General features: G+C 39.3%; 1 protein-coding gene across 1 annotated transcript in view; it reads right to left on the bottom strand.

Moving 5' to 3' along the window:
• Positions 1-2987: 2987 nt before the first annotated feature.
• opcml (opioid binding protein/cell adhesion molecule-like) overlaps positions 2988-17019 on the bottom strand; it is a 221210-nt gene continuing 207178 nt past the window's right edge. The window contains exons 4-7 of the mRNA XM_031740840.2: positions 7540-7677; positions 7260-7380; positions 3935-4086; positions 2988-3629 (exon numbers count right to left, since the gene is read on the bottom strand). Coding sequence (XP_031596700.1) covers positions 3529-3629; positions 3935-4086; positions 7260-7380; positions 7540-7677 — 512 coding nt within the window. The 3' untranslated portion in view covers positions 2988-3528. The remainder of the gene's footprint in view (positions 3630-3934; positions 4087-7259; positions 7381-7539; positions 7678-17019) is intronic.

Genomic DNA, 17019 nt, shown 5'->3' with positions numbered 1-17019 from the left:
ACAAACTGGTTCAAGCTTACTGACATCAATATTTATCATGGTCATGTTCTAACTAGGTTAGAAATTGTGACAGCAACCCCTAAACTGTAATTTTGCAGGCATCTGTATCTCACTTGTCTGTGTTTTTTTTTTTTTTTTTTTTTTTTTTTGGTCGTTGTTTTGTTTTGGTTTTTTTTGCAAACCCCTAAAAAGGGAAAATCACATCATGTGAGATCTGACTGTTTCACCATCATCACAAGCACAGAACATGTGACAAAAAAAGAGCATTCCCACATACACAATCTCTTCCCTTTGTCATCAACACATTTGTTACTCATAGGTTATCACAGGAGTGAACTGGATCATTAAAAAAAAGTCACATTAGCAGTCACTTGTGCTCTAAGTATACTTTCTGTCAGAAATTGACAGAAACTCTTTTTATACACCAACCACAGATCAAATCATTACTCCTGCAGTTTTGAGATCAGCATCTGCCATTAATCTCAGGGCAAACCAGGTTAAAAGCACACATTCACAACACCTGAAGAAAGCTTCATAGCAGCTACACAGACCATTCATTCAAGCTGACTTTTTGTGGTTGCATGATCAGTGGGCTGATAAGCACAAAAAAGTTCTTTCAGTTTTTAAAATGAAGAATTTTATCCAGCTTTCCAATATTTCACAACAAATATGCGAAACAGTGTAATGTAATTATCTAAATAACACTGTATGTATGTAGCTTTGATATAGAACAGGGGAGGACAATTCATTTTCCCAACCGGCCACATGAGAATTTATGACTGCTGTGGTGGGCTGCACCAATGAACTGAACTCAAATGTAAAACTATTCAACATTATTGAAAGCAATTTGGAACAAAATGTGCATTTTTTAACAAAGTTCTATTGCTAATTTGTAGGTTTTTTTGCAGTTATTTAGGTCTTTTTTCTTGTTCTATGAGACATATTTAGTTTATTATTGGCTTGAACGGGTGCACTTGTGTCAGCTTTAAAATGAGAAGGAAATGCAAAGGATAGCAGACAGATTATCTGTTTCTAGTTTTGTTCAACTTTATCACAAATAATGTTTGTTCACATGCAAAAGAAAACCAGCATTATCTGAGAATATCTTCGTATGTGTGGAAAGTTCTCGTTTTTGTGAGCAGAATAAAAAAACAGCATTGATACTGATTTGAAGTCTGTGATTCATTGCTTTTCACCCTGATGAAGTTAACTATTTTAGTTACATCAACAACATGGTTAATTTTTTAGCATTGACTCGCACAACACCTCTTGGTGAATGATACAGTGCAAAAACACCAGTTTCAGTTCTGGGTTCATGTCAGTCCATTGTCAAAAGTCATTTCTTCCTGTCAGATTTGGACGGCCATCAGTTTTCAGCATCAGCATTGCTGCCAGCTGCTCTGCAATCTGAAACAGTTTTGTTATTCTGTGTATAAAAAAAGAGGAACTTGGTTGTGTTGTGGACATCACAGTTGTTGGCCAGAGTCTTGGCCAATATCTGCTTTGTTTTTCAAATGACTATCCTGATTTTCTTATAATGAGGTTAATCTATCTTTTGGGATTCACTTGGAGAGGGGGACATTCTCAAATGCTTCATTTTTCTCAGGGCATATCACTAAACATTATAATAAACTCCCCATCAGAGAATGATGTTCTGTATTTTGTGATTTTGTGGAAGATGACAAACCTGGCCATGACTGCTCCATCCCTCCATCCCAGCCTGTTAAAAACTTGTTGCTTTCACAGCAGTGTCCATTCCTGTGTTGCATCAGTCAGGTTGTTGTGTTCCTGAATTCAAATAAATACTTTCTGTCCATGTTTTGTTAAAACGCTACATTCTATGTAGAGTGGATTTACAGCAAAGCTGTACCAATGCAGAGCAGGGATGGACATCGGAAACCTTTCTAGCAAAGCTGCAAAAGCAAAAACAATTTTTACCAAGCTGGATATTGCAGTAGAGTCCAGCTTTGTGATTTTCCACAAAATTCACAAAAGCATGATGTATCCTTCTTTACGTTTGAATGATAATTTCCCATTGGCCTCATGTGGGCAGGTCAGAGAGAACCAATGGACTGAATAAGCAGCCCAAGAGCCATGCAAGAGCCAGCCAGGTCTGATATAAAAAGTTAATACCCTGTCAGTAAAGACATGTAATACAATATTTGCTAGCAGTAGCAGCACTACAATGAATGCTGCTAGTGCTAACACTGCCAATGTTTTCTCACACTCACTATCTTGTTTTTCTGAACGTGATTATATTATGCATAGCTAAAAGTGACAAACATTGCAGAAGCATTTAAAAGGCGGTTCAATTATTTAAAATGGCTCTTAAATACATATTTTTTGTAGAGTATTATTTTGAATCGAAAGCCAGAGTGAACCTCTTGTTGGTGTAGTGAGGAAACAAAAGGTCTCAGTGACATTTTTAGTTGATTCTTGAGACTAAACAAAATAAGGGGGACTAAAATGGTACAATGGCTACCTGCATTTTTTAAATATCTTACTATTAAATTATTTTATATAATCTGAAGCTTTTAACCATAACTTTAGAAAATTAAATAATAATGATCATAAAACCATAATATAATGTAACAAGTGCAGCTTTCCAAATTAGCCACAGCACTTTGTGAATCAGGTTGGACACTAATGATGCCATCAGCACACTGAACTCTGGGTTTTTCTGTTTCTGTCTGCAGAGAACAAAGCAGCACAACAACCAATTTCTCCCTCCTAAATCATACTTCACGCAAGTGAGTATGAAAATCAGCTTTCAGTGTATCAGTATGAATATGTCATGAAGCTGCTATGGCACTCTTATTGGGTAGTTCAAAAATGCCATTGGATAAGCATATGCATTTTGAAAAACAACAGTGCAGGTATTGTCTGTACACATTTGTACAATTTTTACACACACTACAATGAAAATATAAATTTGGATGCACTATGTGTAGGACTTTGCCTGAGAAATCATGGTGTATAATTTATTGTTCTGAACTGTTTATAATGAAGGATCAGTTATTCTGTTTTGCATACAACTGTAAAAATACAGTAAAATTCAACAATCACATTGCATTTTTCCCTTTTTATCATTTACCTAAAAAAGCTTAATGTTATTGTACAGATATTGAACAGGACATGACACGATAATAATAATAATAATCTGAATGTACACTTCAGAATTGGGCAATAAACAGTCAACTATCAACAGTTACATGTATTTTTTTTTTCTTTTTCCATGTTCACATATAAAAAGGTTGGGGGAGACACAAACTCAGAAGTTCTACCATCATCAAATTAGTGCATTATTTAAAATCTTTGCTTCTGCAGGCTGATGCTTCTCACTCTTGACAAGCCAACAGAGAACAGACTCTGATGCAAAGCCAGAAAAAGGAAAGAAAAACAACAGAGAAAAAGAAAAAAAATAGGGTGGACCACTGGCAATCTTGGGTTTCCATTCTCCTTACTGGACTAAAAGTCTGTTCTTGGTTTTCAATTCTGAGAGAAGCTCCAAGGTTGTAGCATTTCACATTAGAACTTGAGAAGGTAGACTGAGGTTACAGTAAGCAGGAGGCATACAGAGCAATGTGATATTGCAATAGCCCCGTTCACATCATGCATTGCACCAGGACCTGCAAGAGAATAATGCAAAATGTGATTCATCATCAGGGTTATTCAGATCAGTGCTCTAGTATTGACTATCATTAGTTAGAATTTAAATGTTCATGCGGTTTGGTGCTGGAATTACCATGGAAACTGGCAATCGGTGGAAATAAAAGGTAATTCAATGAATAACATACAGTGGGTTACTTTCAGAATGGATTTTTTATGTGTAGCTGCTAATATGGAAGAAGTGGTCGCTGACAAAAACAAAACTTTTTTCTTTTTTCTTTAATTCACTGAAGTGAACAACGTAACAGGAACATATTTTTCTTACCATAGAGTATTATACTGGCATTAGTGATTCCCATGGTGTTCATAGCAACACAAGTGTAGTTCCCATAGTCTTCTTCTGAGACATTGAAAAAGATAAGCATTGACTGTTTCCCTTGATTCTCTATCTTTACTCCGTTTAGTCCATTGAGGAGCCTATAAGAAACAGAAAAACAGTTGAAATCTCTGAGAGAATGTGTTTATTTGTAACTCTTGCAAATGCACTCATAAAATATGCTTGATTAAAAGATAGGGAAACATTTTTTAGATGCAAAGCAAAACGCTCTGAATGTTCCTGTTTTCATGCTCTCCTGAATACCTGCAGATACTGCAGTAACTGTGGATGTGCCACGGTCTTGTCTGCGACCCAGTGCTTTGAGTTTGTACTATTGTTTGACCTTTGATTTCATCATAATGTTTCACTGCTAGTCTCTTGGTTTTGGTTTTCAGTATTTCTAGCACCCTAGTTCCTTAGTATATCATGATTACTAGCCATTAGGTTTTGTTTATGTGCCTCCCCTGTGTTCCGTGTTATGTCTACTCTGTGCCTTCGTGCCCCACGTTTCAGGTCTTTGTGCCTGTTGTGTGTTTCCTGTTTTACTTTGAAAGCCCGTGTCCTATGTCAGTGTATTCTGTTTTGCTTCCTCCCAGTCTCGTCTCATCTGATTAGTGTCAGCTGTGTTCCCTGCCTGTCTGCCGTTTCCTTGTTTCCCTCTGTGCATATATAGGCTGTATCCCAATTCAGGGTCTGCAGCCTTGAAGGCCGCATTTTAAGGCCAATTACGTCACAGCGACACAAAGAAGGCTGTCCCAATTCGAAGGCTGCTCAAGATGCGACAAATGCGTCCTTTATTTCCCCGGATTTGAAGGATGGATCAGTGTATCCTTTATGGCCCAACATATCCCAGAATTCATAGCGCGGCGGTGGGTGTGGATAATTTTGCCGAAAAAAATGGGGGACAGCTGAAGCGGGGCGGCTGAAGAGTAAACATTTAAAAATAAGTACTGAATATTGCGTCACTTATTTATGTGCAAATGTTTAATAATGAAGAACATTAAAACATTACTGTTGACCACATGTTGGCAAAGTTATGTGACATTAGTGATGTTATAACTTTTAGCGTCAACTTGGTTTTAAAGCCTTTACTTTAAAATATACACCATTCAATAGTTGACCTTAATCTTACAGAGAATGTGATGATTTTATGGGTAATTAAAGTCAGTAATACACAAATCCAACAAGCTGAGAGTCAGTGAATGCTGCTCGGTTTTCAGTCCCGAGTATCACGGCACAAGCAGGATCCACTCCACTGTTAATGTTAGCTATGTTATATTGCTGCCTCTGTTCCGTGGTGTGGAGCCAAACGGACTGCAACATTTGTTTGAACGAGCTGACGGTTCACTTGAAAGAAAGATGCTTTAATCACAGGAGTCACACATGTGGCCACTGTACCATCTGGGAACTCTTCTTGTTTAGCACTCGTAATAACACAAACACAAAACTCCTTCTCTGTTGCTGTCTTGTAGCAGTGTGTACACCTGAGACTGTCACCTGTCTGTCTGTCCTGCACGCTCTCTCTTTTTCTTTCTCTCTGGTTGTGTAATAAAAGAATGAATATGTATTTAAAAGTTACACTTATATTTGAATCCTGCAGCTTATCACACAATTTATTTTCATGTGTGACAACTGCAAGTGTCCAGAGTGAGGACAGACTGAGGGACCCACTGCTACACATCATCTGTGAGGCTTTGCACCCCTGATGATCCACCAGGACAAACTCAGCAGTGTGTGAGGAAGAGGAGGAGGAAGAGCCAGCAGCAGCTGACAGATGGAGAGAATAGACAGACTGTTCCCTGTTTGTGAAGGACTGCTAGAAAAGTTTAAAATAACTGTCTGTCCTGAATCAGTCTTATTAAGTAATGTTCAAATAATTTTATCATTCCAGTGTTTTAAGGTGATAGGAAATATAAATAACTGAAACTTGAATCTTGAATGAAGCTCAGTATTTGACACAGAGTTCAATAATGATTATTATAAAAATAAATTTAATATTGGCCATATTATATTTACATGATCAAAGTGAGATGACTTTAGTCTCATGAACAACATTAGCTAATTGTTATTTACTAGCTAATCTTAAAATGACTGTTCAGTACAGAAAAGAAGCCCAACAATCATGTTTTTACAGTCCTGTCGTCTCAGCCCCAGATCCTTATCAAATCAAACAAACGTCATATAAAAACAAACAAACAAATGAACAAAAGATTTTTTCTTCATTTCTGTGAAACAATGCTGTATGAAACGTTTCCAGCGGTTAGTATCATGGCAACCTGGGCAGCGCGACAGAGGATAGACCGTTCGATTTCACAAGCCTCACACTTCTGGCCTTCTCGGTCTTGAAGGCCACGGCCCTTGTAGACCGCGAAGGCTGCGTCCTCCAAGGCTGCAGACCCTGAATTGGGATACAGCCATAGTGTGTGTTCTCCTTTGCTCGTTGTTGTTCTGCGTGTCATCCCCTGTGTTCTAGCTATGCTTTATGGTTTCAGGTTTATTTAGTTAGTTTTCCTGGTTTAGGTTTTTCTTATGTTATTTCCTTGCTATGTCTGCTTCTGTTCACCGTTTGAAAATAAAGCTCACTCACAGTAATGCCAGTGCCTGCACTTGGGTCCATCTCTTATAACTCCACACATATGCCGCTGCAGCCGTGACAGGATGTATTTGTTTAAAAGCCCACCTTCCATTTCCTACATTGCATTTCCCGTTTCTTTGCTTCTGTTTCGCTGTTTTTTTTACATTTATTTTATCACTCCTCTCTATCACTACTCATTTAATCTTATAGGGACAGGAAATGCTGCTGTTACTATCAGGGACCATTTAACAGTCTACCATAGCCATTGTTTGTATAAGATTATTTACTCGTCTCATAAATGTATTTCCAGTTTCAAGTCATTAGTTGGAAAAAGCTACTTTATATTAGATTATTATCTAAACATTTGAGCCCAGCACCCTACTGACACTACAGAGAAACAAATAATTTTCCTTTGGTAACCATGACTTTGTGCAAATTATCTAACTAACTGTTTTTCCAATAATGTGATTAAATTGTGATGTAGTCCACTGATAGAAGAATGCAGGGCATAAGTTATCTTATCTCAAAAACATGATTTTAAACAGTGATATGAGTGAACATCATTATTTTCAACAAAGATCATGTCGAATGAACTAAGACCACAGCGTACAGCAGAACACGTGTGTTTGTGGGCCTGTAATACTGAGGTCAAACAATTCAGAGCATGTAGAAATCATAGAGCTCAGGGGAGAAACATGCCTGCGGTCTTCTTTGTACCACTCAAAATCTGCCCTTGGGACAGCAGAGGCTTCACATTGCAGAATTCCTTTTTGTCCAACTGAAGTACCTGTACTCCTCGCTTTAGAAATGAAGGGAGGATCTGGAAAACAAAAAAATACCAGTCATATGTTTTCATATGACTGTTTCTTCAAATCGAAATTGTGCCCTCAACTGTCCTCACTCAGTGTTAGTTTCACTCTGCACCCTCCCACCCTTTGATGTCCTATATAGCCTGAGAGTGTGATAGCCTGACCCTTACAGTTAACGGTGACTTGCACTGTCCTGACATCCGGGCTTGAGATGTCATTAGATGCAATGCATTCATAAGATCCCGACTGTTCTTTGGTGATGGCTGTGAGCATCAGGTGCTCCCCCTCTGTCACAAATTTATGGGTGCCTGTAGAGAAAGAAACAAAGCAAAAGAATATTATTGTTATTATTATGCTATATTGTTTGTTTGACATGCCTTCATTCCCATGTGAAGCACTTTGTAACAGCTTTTTGTCTTAAAAAGTGCTATATAAATAAATTTTACTTACTTACTTACTTACTTACTAAGAAAAAAAAAACAGTGCATGTGTTAATGTTTCAATTCAATTCGATTAGCTCTATGACATATGATGCTGTACTCATTTCAGAAGAAAAAAACAGTCTGCCGCTGTGGACCTGACCAAAAAAGTTAAACAGCTTTGGCAGTGGCAGCAGCCGAGGGCAAGTCGTTTAAGCTCCTGGTTGTTTTTTCAAGAATGTTAAATGTTTTTTCTGAAGAAGTAAAGTGAGCAAAACACGGAGGCCAGACAAACCTGGGCAATCCAGCTATGTTTGTACAGGTTATAGGTATCAATATGTTTTTCTGTAAATATGTAAACAAGATGCCTGACCCAATGCAGCACAGTCAAGATTACCAACTCAGATAATCAGTTAATAATGTAAATATGACATAGTAATATGGTAATCTAGTTGCAGAAACTAATGTTTGTAACATGTTTTGAAAAGATAATATAGGATAATGGTAAATTTTTAAATGGTCATTTGCAACTTAACAGATTGAACAAACTTGTGATTATCCTTGTTAAAAATCTTAATTAAAGAAAAGAGAACCCAGAAACAGGAAAACTCTCTTTTTCTCTCAAACATCTCCAGACGGCAGACAGCTCAGGGCATGCACTCAATACACAAAGAAAATACACTAATTGCACTGAAACAAGCCCACTTGAGGAACACCATAAATTACCCCTGACACCAACAATGTTAAAAGCATGTTTTCATGGCAGAGAGAGAGACTTTAAGCCACTGCTGTGTGGGTGGGAAAATGGATAGGAGCACTAATCCTAATCAGTAGAAATGTCAATCTAGCAATATCACAACATTAGCATAATGCCATTATGTCTTTTTAATCCTCAGCTGCAGACACTGCTGCAGCTGGCAGGGGATTCAGTAAAAAGGTTGTGGGCTAGGGATAATTAGCTTCTTGCATGAAACCAGGGAACTGCAAACTCAGGTAATTAACATTTTCATCAACTGTAACTATGTAGATTAGTGACAAAATGCTGTTGAGTTACTAGTTAGAACTATCTGAGATCTCAGTGATGGAAAGATGGAAAACAAGTGCCACCCATTGGTGGGTAACTACAAATGTAAACTCAATTCTTGATTTGTGTAATTTATTATGTAATCTATGTTTTCCATTTTCATGTAAACTCTATAAATTCAAGAAAATACGACTCTAATTAACATAACTGGTTAAAATTGCTTAAATGCTGATGATTTTCTTGCTAAGGAAATTCAAGCACTGTTTGCATAGAATAAAATGTTTGTGCACTGTAGTGTAAGAGTTCTTTGGGAATTCAAGGAGACTAAAAAAAGCTCTGCATAAATACCAGTCCTTATCCCCTTTTGCATCACATATTTCTCTATGCGGGAAAAAGCTTAGGTATTCTATCTGATCGCTAAAACTAAGTTAATAATAAGGTGGACAAAAGTTGTTTTTTTTTAAATCTTACTGAACTATTTTGGGGATTCAGCATTTTTGCTCATACTAAACTGGTTAAATTTAAATCAGTCTGGCAAGTTGTATCCAAATTTCCAAATATTAATAATATTTGCAGTCAAATCAGCAAAATAGTATCACCACACTATACTTTATTTGATATACCTTTATTAGTCCCACAAGGGGAAATTTCATGTTAAGGCTGCCGACCTTACCCTCTGACCATACATACATTACACAAAAACATCACATGGGGAAGACAGGTCAGAGAGGTATACATGGAAAAGCACAACATGAGGAAAGATAAGGAGAAAAAAATAACTCCCCCCAGACTGAGCTCCAACAGGGAGATCAGTTTGAGAACAGAAAAAAAACACCTCTGCACATAGCACATGAAAAAAACTCTTAATACACCAAAGAAACACATGACAAGCAACAGGGGTGGGTAAAGGGTGAGAGACAGCCAATGTCGACAGTACATCCGGGCCTGCAGCCTATGCGCTGGTCTCCATGATCCACCGTCAGCATCGGAAGGGAATAAGCGTCGAAGGCGTTTGGAGGGGGGAGGGGGGATGAGTGTATATCAGCATGTGTATATATGTCTGTGTGCGTGTGTGTGTGTGTATGTGCAGGGTTCAGCTGAGACAGTGTCCTTCGCCCTGCCAGGCTAAGTAAACAGTCTTCCAGCCAACCCAGGTGGCCTTGCATAGAAAGGGAAGAACAGTCTAAACACAGTCGTTATCAGGGTGTTGTTGCTCAGCTCCAGCCTTGAGACCGCAGCTGGAGCCGAAGGGGTATCCGCATGAGTGATGGTGGTTTTAACTTTATTGCGAACAACTCATATGAATTTCAAAGCTGTTCTAACAGTCCAACACTGGTCTCTCAATCTCCCGTTGGAGAGCCGTGAGCTTTCTATGATGTTATCAAACTTACACCCATGATGTTGTCATTCTTGTGCTCAAAGGGCAGGTTCTGAGAACTCACGACCACAGTGCGCGTCCCAAGATGTGATCCAATTTGCGCTCAGAGGTGTTATTTTGGGCGAACCCCTCCAGATGTAATCCAGTTTGCACTCAGAGGTCTTGTTCTGAGTATTCACGGCAGCCGTGGGGTTCTCCAAGATCTTATCCGTGCTGCACCCGATGAGCCATTTTTGAGAAACTCACGCCTCGTCCCATTGTTTCAATCCCAGCGGGCAGCCTTGTGGGGGTTTGAACAGCCAGTTCCGCTTCCTTAATTCTTCGATAAGCCAAGGCCAAGCCAGCTCTGATCAGCAAGAACCCTGTTATTAGAAACCTGTTCCAAATAGGTAGATATCTTCAGCACTCAGGCTCACCCGAGCCCAGACTTCTCGTTGAGAAGGGGTGTCAATTGCATTCAGAGACCAGTTGATCAAATCCATAATTCTCTTTTAGGTTTTAGAGAACAGACTGTGAGAGAGTGTTCCAGGGAAAAGTAATACAAAAAACACGAGACTAGACAGGGACACAAGAGGTTAAGCAGGGAAGCTAAGGGAGAGGAGAGGAGGAGGAAAAAAAGTGCGACCGCCTTCGCTGAGAGCTAGAGAGAAAATTATTATTATTGTTATAAGTCTAAATTTTGCTTAAAGCATCTAAAAAAAACCATAGATGCCTGTTACTTCTTTTTTGTTGTGTTTTTGTTTTTTTGTGTTCGGTTTTATAGAACGATTCTTATTTCGTGTTTAAGACTTTTCAGAACTGTGTGAATGAGTGTCTCTATGTGTATGTGCGTGTTTATTCTTACAGCACTGTAAGCAGCCACATGTCTCCACAGCACATAATTCATACACATTTGAGAAACAGTTAGCCTTTGACACCATCACAATACACTGAGATTAAAGGTAAGTTATATTTCATTATTACAGAGCCAAAAAACAATACTATACTGAAAGTGCAAGATAATGGCAAGACACGGCTCCAGTTCAAGTGTTAGAATTTAAATGTCAGTCTAAATTACACAGCTGAATGAAAATAAAAGAATCATAATCATTATGTATTAATCAGGTTATATAAATATAAAAACAATCACCGTTAACACCAACTCCCACATCACTGGTCTGTGGCACTGGCCACATTTCCAGCACAGCATCAGTGTCAGTGTAGCATGACTGGATGACTAATAAGAGTCATTAAAGTACGAGATGGCAGCTGAGTATCTGAAAGCACTCAGTGGAGCACTGTTGTAATATTAGCTATTAGCTTAAGGAGCTCTGCTGTCTAGACACCACTCTGTGCAGTTTTAGTAAAAAGATTACAGTAGACCAGTTAGTTAAGATTGTATGGTACCCAGTGTTGGGGAGTAAAGGAATACATGTACCGCTGTTACGTATTTAAAATACAAAATATGAGTAACTGTATTCAGTTACAGTTACCGTTTAAAATGGTGGTATTCAGAATACAGTTACTTTGTTGAAATAAATGGATTACACAGCGGTCTTTTCCTGTTTCATATATTAAATGGCCTGTATTTGTATAGCGCTTTTTACTAGTCCCTAAGGATCCCAAAGCGCTTTACACATCCAGTCATCCACCCATTCACACACTGGTGATGGCAAGCTACATTGTAGCCACAGCTGCCCTGGGGCGCACTGACAGACACTAGCGCCCTCAGGCCCTCTGACCACCACCAGTAGGCAACAGGTGAAGTGTCTTGCCAAAGGACACAACAACCAAGACTGTCCAAGCTGGGGCTCGAACCGGCAACCTTCCGATTACAAGGCGAACTCCCAACTCTTTGAGCCACGATCGCCCTGTAATATTAGGCTATGCCCTCTCTATTTTTGGTAATTCCATGCCGGTCGACAGTAGTACAGAGTATTCAGTAAGAAGCGTAACCTGCCACAGCTTTTAATACACTGTTCATAAAAAACGTAAGGAACACTTTTAAAAGAGAGTAGAACATCAATTCATCTAAACTTCTGGAATATGGATCTGGTCAGTAGTCAAGTAGCAGATAGTGTTGTCAGTTTCAGCAGCTTTGGTGCTTTCTTTTCCCATCATCTTTTCTTTTCTTTTTTTTTTTTTTTGTTTTACAAATTCTGGATTTGGCTCGGGTCAGTCTCTCTTGCTGGTAGCATGAGGTAATGTCTACAGAAGTTGCACACGTAGTCCAAGTTTCCCAGGATGGCACATCAATGTGTACCATTGCCAGAAGGTTTGCTATGCCTTCCAGTAGACCCTCAAGAACATGGAGAAGATTCCAGGAGACAGGCAATAAACTATGAGAGCTGGTCTCGGATCTTTTGTGCAAGGAGGAACAGGATGTGGTACTGTTCTTTCAAACAAGCTGTCTGCTGACTTGTGATGAATTGCATCTATGCATAGATTCCAAAATAGACTCAAAACCTTTCTATTCACAAAGGCCTACATGTTTTGTTTTGCTTTATGTCTTCATTTTCTGTGTTAAGCACACTGATTTTCATGTAATGAAAGGTGCTATATACAGTTAAGCCCATAATTATTCATACCCCTGGCAAATTTTGACTTAAAGTTACTTTTATTCAACTAGCAAGTTATTTTTTGACTGGAAATGACACAGGCGTCTCACAAAAGATAATAAGATGATGTACAAGACGCATCATTGTGGAAAAAAATATTTCTCAGCTTTTATTTACATTTGAGCAAAAAGTGTCATGTCCAGAATTATTCATACCCTTTACAAACTGTCACAGTCTCTGGGAAAATCCAAAGTTCCATACCATTCCAAATAGTCAAAGCTGTTCTAAAGCATCCTAATTACCCTGATTAATTGGAAATAGCTGTTTTGATCAACTCAACAGGTGAAAAACAGCAGCTCTCTGCAGGTGGTTTGTGGACATTCATGGCTAAGACAAAGGAACTCAGTGAGGACCTGCGGCTGCGCATTGTGGCTGCTCACAAGTGAGGAATGGGCTACAAGGCCATATCCAAATGTTTTCAAGTTCCAGTGGCTACAGTGCAAAGTATTATTAAAAAATACAAGATGTTCCGCACTGTGGAAAATCTCAGAGGACGTTGTCGGAGGCCAAAAGTGAAACCTGTGCTGGCCAGGAGAATAGTGAGAGAGGTGAAAAAGAATCCAAGGATCACCACCAAGGCCATTCTGGTGAATCTGGGCTCTGCTGGTGGCAATGTCTCAAGGCAGACAGTCCAACGGACACTGTTGGGTTCCACGGATGCAGACCAAGGAAAACGCCACTTCTCCAGGCACTTCTAAGGCATGCAAAAGCTCATTTGGCCTTTGCAAATGCTCATCTGGACAAAGAAGAAGGTTTCTGGTCTTCAGTGTTATGGTCAGATGAAAGAAAACTTGAATTATTTGGTCACAATGATGTTGCCTTCATTTGGCATAAAAATGGAGAAGCCTTCAACCCAAAGAACACCATCCCCACTGTCAAACATGGTGGTGGGAACCTAATGCTTTGGGGGTGTTTTTTAGCCAATGGACCAGGAAACCTAATCACAGTAAACAGCACCATGAAAAAAGAGCAATACATGAAGATTCTCAACAACAACATCAGGCAGTCTGCAGAAAAACTTGGCCTTGGGAACCAGTGGACATTTTAGCACGACAATGACCCAAAACATACAGCAAACGTGGTGAAGAAATGGTTAGCAGACAACAACATTAAGGTTTTGCAGTGGCCTAGCCAGAGTCCCGACTTGAATCCAATTGAGAATCTATGGAGGGAGCTAAAGATGAGGATGATGGCAAGAAGACCCTCCAACCTGAAAGATTTGGAGCTCATTGCTAAAGATGAATGGGCAAAAATGCCTGTGGAGACATGCAAAAAGCTGGTCTGCAATTATAGGAAGCGTTTGATTGCTGTAATAGCCAATAAAGGCTTTTTTCTATTGATTATTGAGAAGGGTATGAATAATTCTGGACATGATACTTTTTGCTAAAATATAAATAAAACCTGAGAAATATTTTTTTTCACAATGATGCCTCTTGTACATCGTCTTATTATCTTTGGGGAGACACCTGTGTCATTTCTGCTCAAAAAAGAACTTGCTTGTTGAACAAAAGTAACTTTAAGTCAAAATTCGGCAGGGGTATGAATAATTATGGGCTTAACTGTAAATAAGATTGTCATTCTCTTTGGCCTTCTCAAAATGACCTCCAGCAGGCCACTGGTATGTGTGTCTTTGACCAAACAAACAGAAACAGAGTTCATGAGGGTGGCCTGAGGGCCCAGCATCCTCTAGTGAGCTCTGTGCTCACTGTTTGACACTGTGAAGTCTCATTAGCATCTTTTACCTGAATGGTGCCCAGTGCTTTTCAGAGATTTTGACAGCAGATTTTTATGTGATAGACGTAAAAGGGTCTGGAGAAGCCATGGAGAATTTTATAAATGATGTGACATCATTCAGCGTGACTGGTTTGGTGGTGGGTCATTGTTGGTCTAAGTAAGTGATGGTCTAAGTAAGCATATCCATGGAGGGATGCAGAGACCTCTATAGGCTACACAATCACTCCCTGACTGCTGTTACGGTTCAGGATGAATTCCTTGGACCCATTGCCAGATCCTACTTTGGTGGAGTGGGTCCTAGGTCCCTCCTGGTGTACAATCATAGGCTTATGTGACAAAAGTACACAGGCAGTTTTTGGAGGATGATGGAATTGATATGACTGTTTTTATTCCATTGAGATGTGATGTGTTTTCAGCATCTTGTTTAATTTTTGAGCAGTATACATCATTTGGATTGTTCTTAGATTCATCAAATAAATAGTCACTATTGTCATTATTGAAAAATCTTTCAGACAATGTTCCACTTGACAAGAAAGGAATTAAAGCTTTGTAAAACTGCTAATGTAAAGTCCATTAATCATAATTCACTCACTGGGCCCACGTCCTCATTTGAGGTTTAACAGCGTTTTAGTAGATAAAGGTGAATGGCTTGGACATGAATTGAGCTGCGGTTTAGGGAAGGCTTCGAAGGGGACTGGCAGTGGCTCCCAGGCCTGGCAGATCCCCATGTACTAAATAGAAGAGAAGTAGTTAAAGAATTGAAAAGGGGAGGGAGGTTGTAGCACGTAAATGAGAACAAACAGCTTATAGAACTGGGTGAACATAAATAGATGATAACCGGAAGGAGCGTGTTTGAAGGCGTGGTCCCGCTCCCAAAATTTAGATACTTTATCTCCAATATAAGTAATTTAATGTGTAAAAATCACACAGCAGCATCTAAACTGTCCTTTTCACATCCATAATAGCTGACGTATTTCAGAATACACAGTTTGTGTATGTGTCTGCTGTGGTGGATTGCTTTGGTGATTCTTTAGAGACCAGGGTTGTAGGACAGGAAGTTACTTGCCTGAAAAAAGTATGAATACCTGATGTCTGTGTTGATAGCAGGCAATTCAAAAGTTTAATGGTTTCTAACGGAGTCAAACTATCACAGAGTCCGGTGGTCAAAGCTGAATTCTATACTCAGCAGAGAGTACTTGAAAGGTTCTATGGTCCATTTGACAGCTAGACACTCGAGCTGCCCCACTGAGAATGGTGTCTCCCTCAGGACCACTTTCCTGCTGATACCAGTCAATAGCCTTTCTCTTTCCTCTCACCTCGCCATCACATTCCATCAGTACCTCTGCCTGAGGCATTAGTCTAAGTGTTAAAGGGTGCACTAAAGTTTTGTTGTATCTGCCATTGTTTTTATCGTTGTTGTTGATGACCACCTTCACTTTTCTCTCATTGTTTCCCCTGCTCACTGCTAAAATATGTACCAGGTGCTGGTACATCCTGTGACACGGTTAGGTTTTAACGGAGATGACATAGTAAAGGCAAATCCTTTTGCAACACCTTTGTCCTTTACCTTCACTGGAACCAGATTATCCACTGGTTATGTAATTAGCTTTTTTTTCAATAGAAATGCAGCAGTTGCAATATGTCTGACACCAAATGAAGAGATAAATAGGCTTTTGGGATGCCTGGTGCTCAGATTGTAGAGCAGGTCACCTACTAACCGAAAGATTGGTGGTTTGATCCCAGTCTGCATACCGAATATCCTTGGGCATCTACTGAACTATGAATGTGTGTCAGTGTTAGACAGAAGGCACACAGAAACAGCATAGAAAAAAATACTTGTGTTAATGGATGAATGAAGCAAGCTGTTTAAAGTGCTTTAAAAGCAAATTAAGTTGAAGTGTGTGTGTGCAAAAGTTATTTGTGCAGAAGAGCTGGGCATGATCTGTCCAAATGGTGGTTTGTTACCCTCCAATCCATGCTGTACTGTTGGATTGCTTCACATGCCCCTTGAAGCTCTAACAATTATCACACTCCTGAAGAGTTGCTGTGGTGGCACTAGTCTCATGTGTAGTGGATGGAGGGTATTACTCCTGCAGTTTTCGGTTGTTTAATTATTTTATTTTAAGTCTTGTGGGAATTAACTCTAAGTTAGACTTAAGTGAATCTACTTTTTCATATTGCTCATTGTTCTGTTTTGGGGACTTAAAACCTGGAAGTTTGAGGATAAGTAGAAAACTGGAAAATTTGTTAAGATTAGCCATTGCTGTGATTATTGCAAATGTTGCATTTGCAGATGATGTGACTGTCATTCGCATTTCCACTTCAGACACTGAATGAGTTGTTCAAGCCCAAAACAGAAGGCTTTCAATAAAAAGGAATACAACAACTAAAAAAAATCAATCCATTCAATCCATCCATTCTATTGTGCTTATCCTTCAGGGTCGTGGGGGGGCTGGAGCCTTTCCCAGCTACCATAGGGCGAGAGGAAGGGTAGACCC

The sequence above is a fragment of the Oreochromis aureus genome, linkage group 10 (assembly GCF_013358895.1).
Source record: "Oreochromis aureus strain Israel breed Guangdong linkage group 10, ZZ_aureus, whole genome shotgun sequence".
Taxonomy (NCBI): domain Eukaryota; kingdom Metazoa; phylum Chordata; class Actinopteri; order Cichliformes; family Cichlidae; genus Oreochromis; species Oreochromis aureus.
Note: the sequence above shows the minus strand (reverse complement) of the source record. Positions and strands in the feature narration are given on the sequence as shown.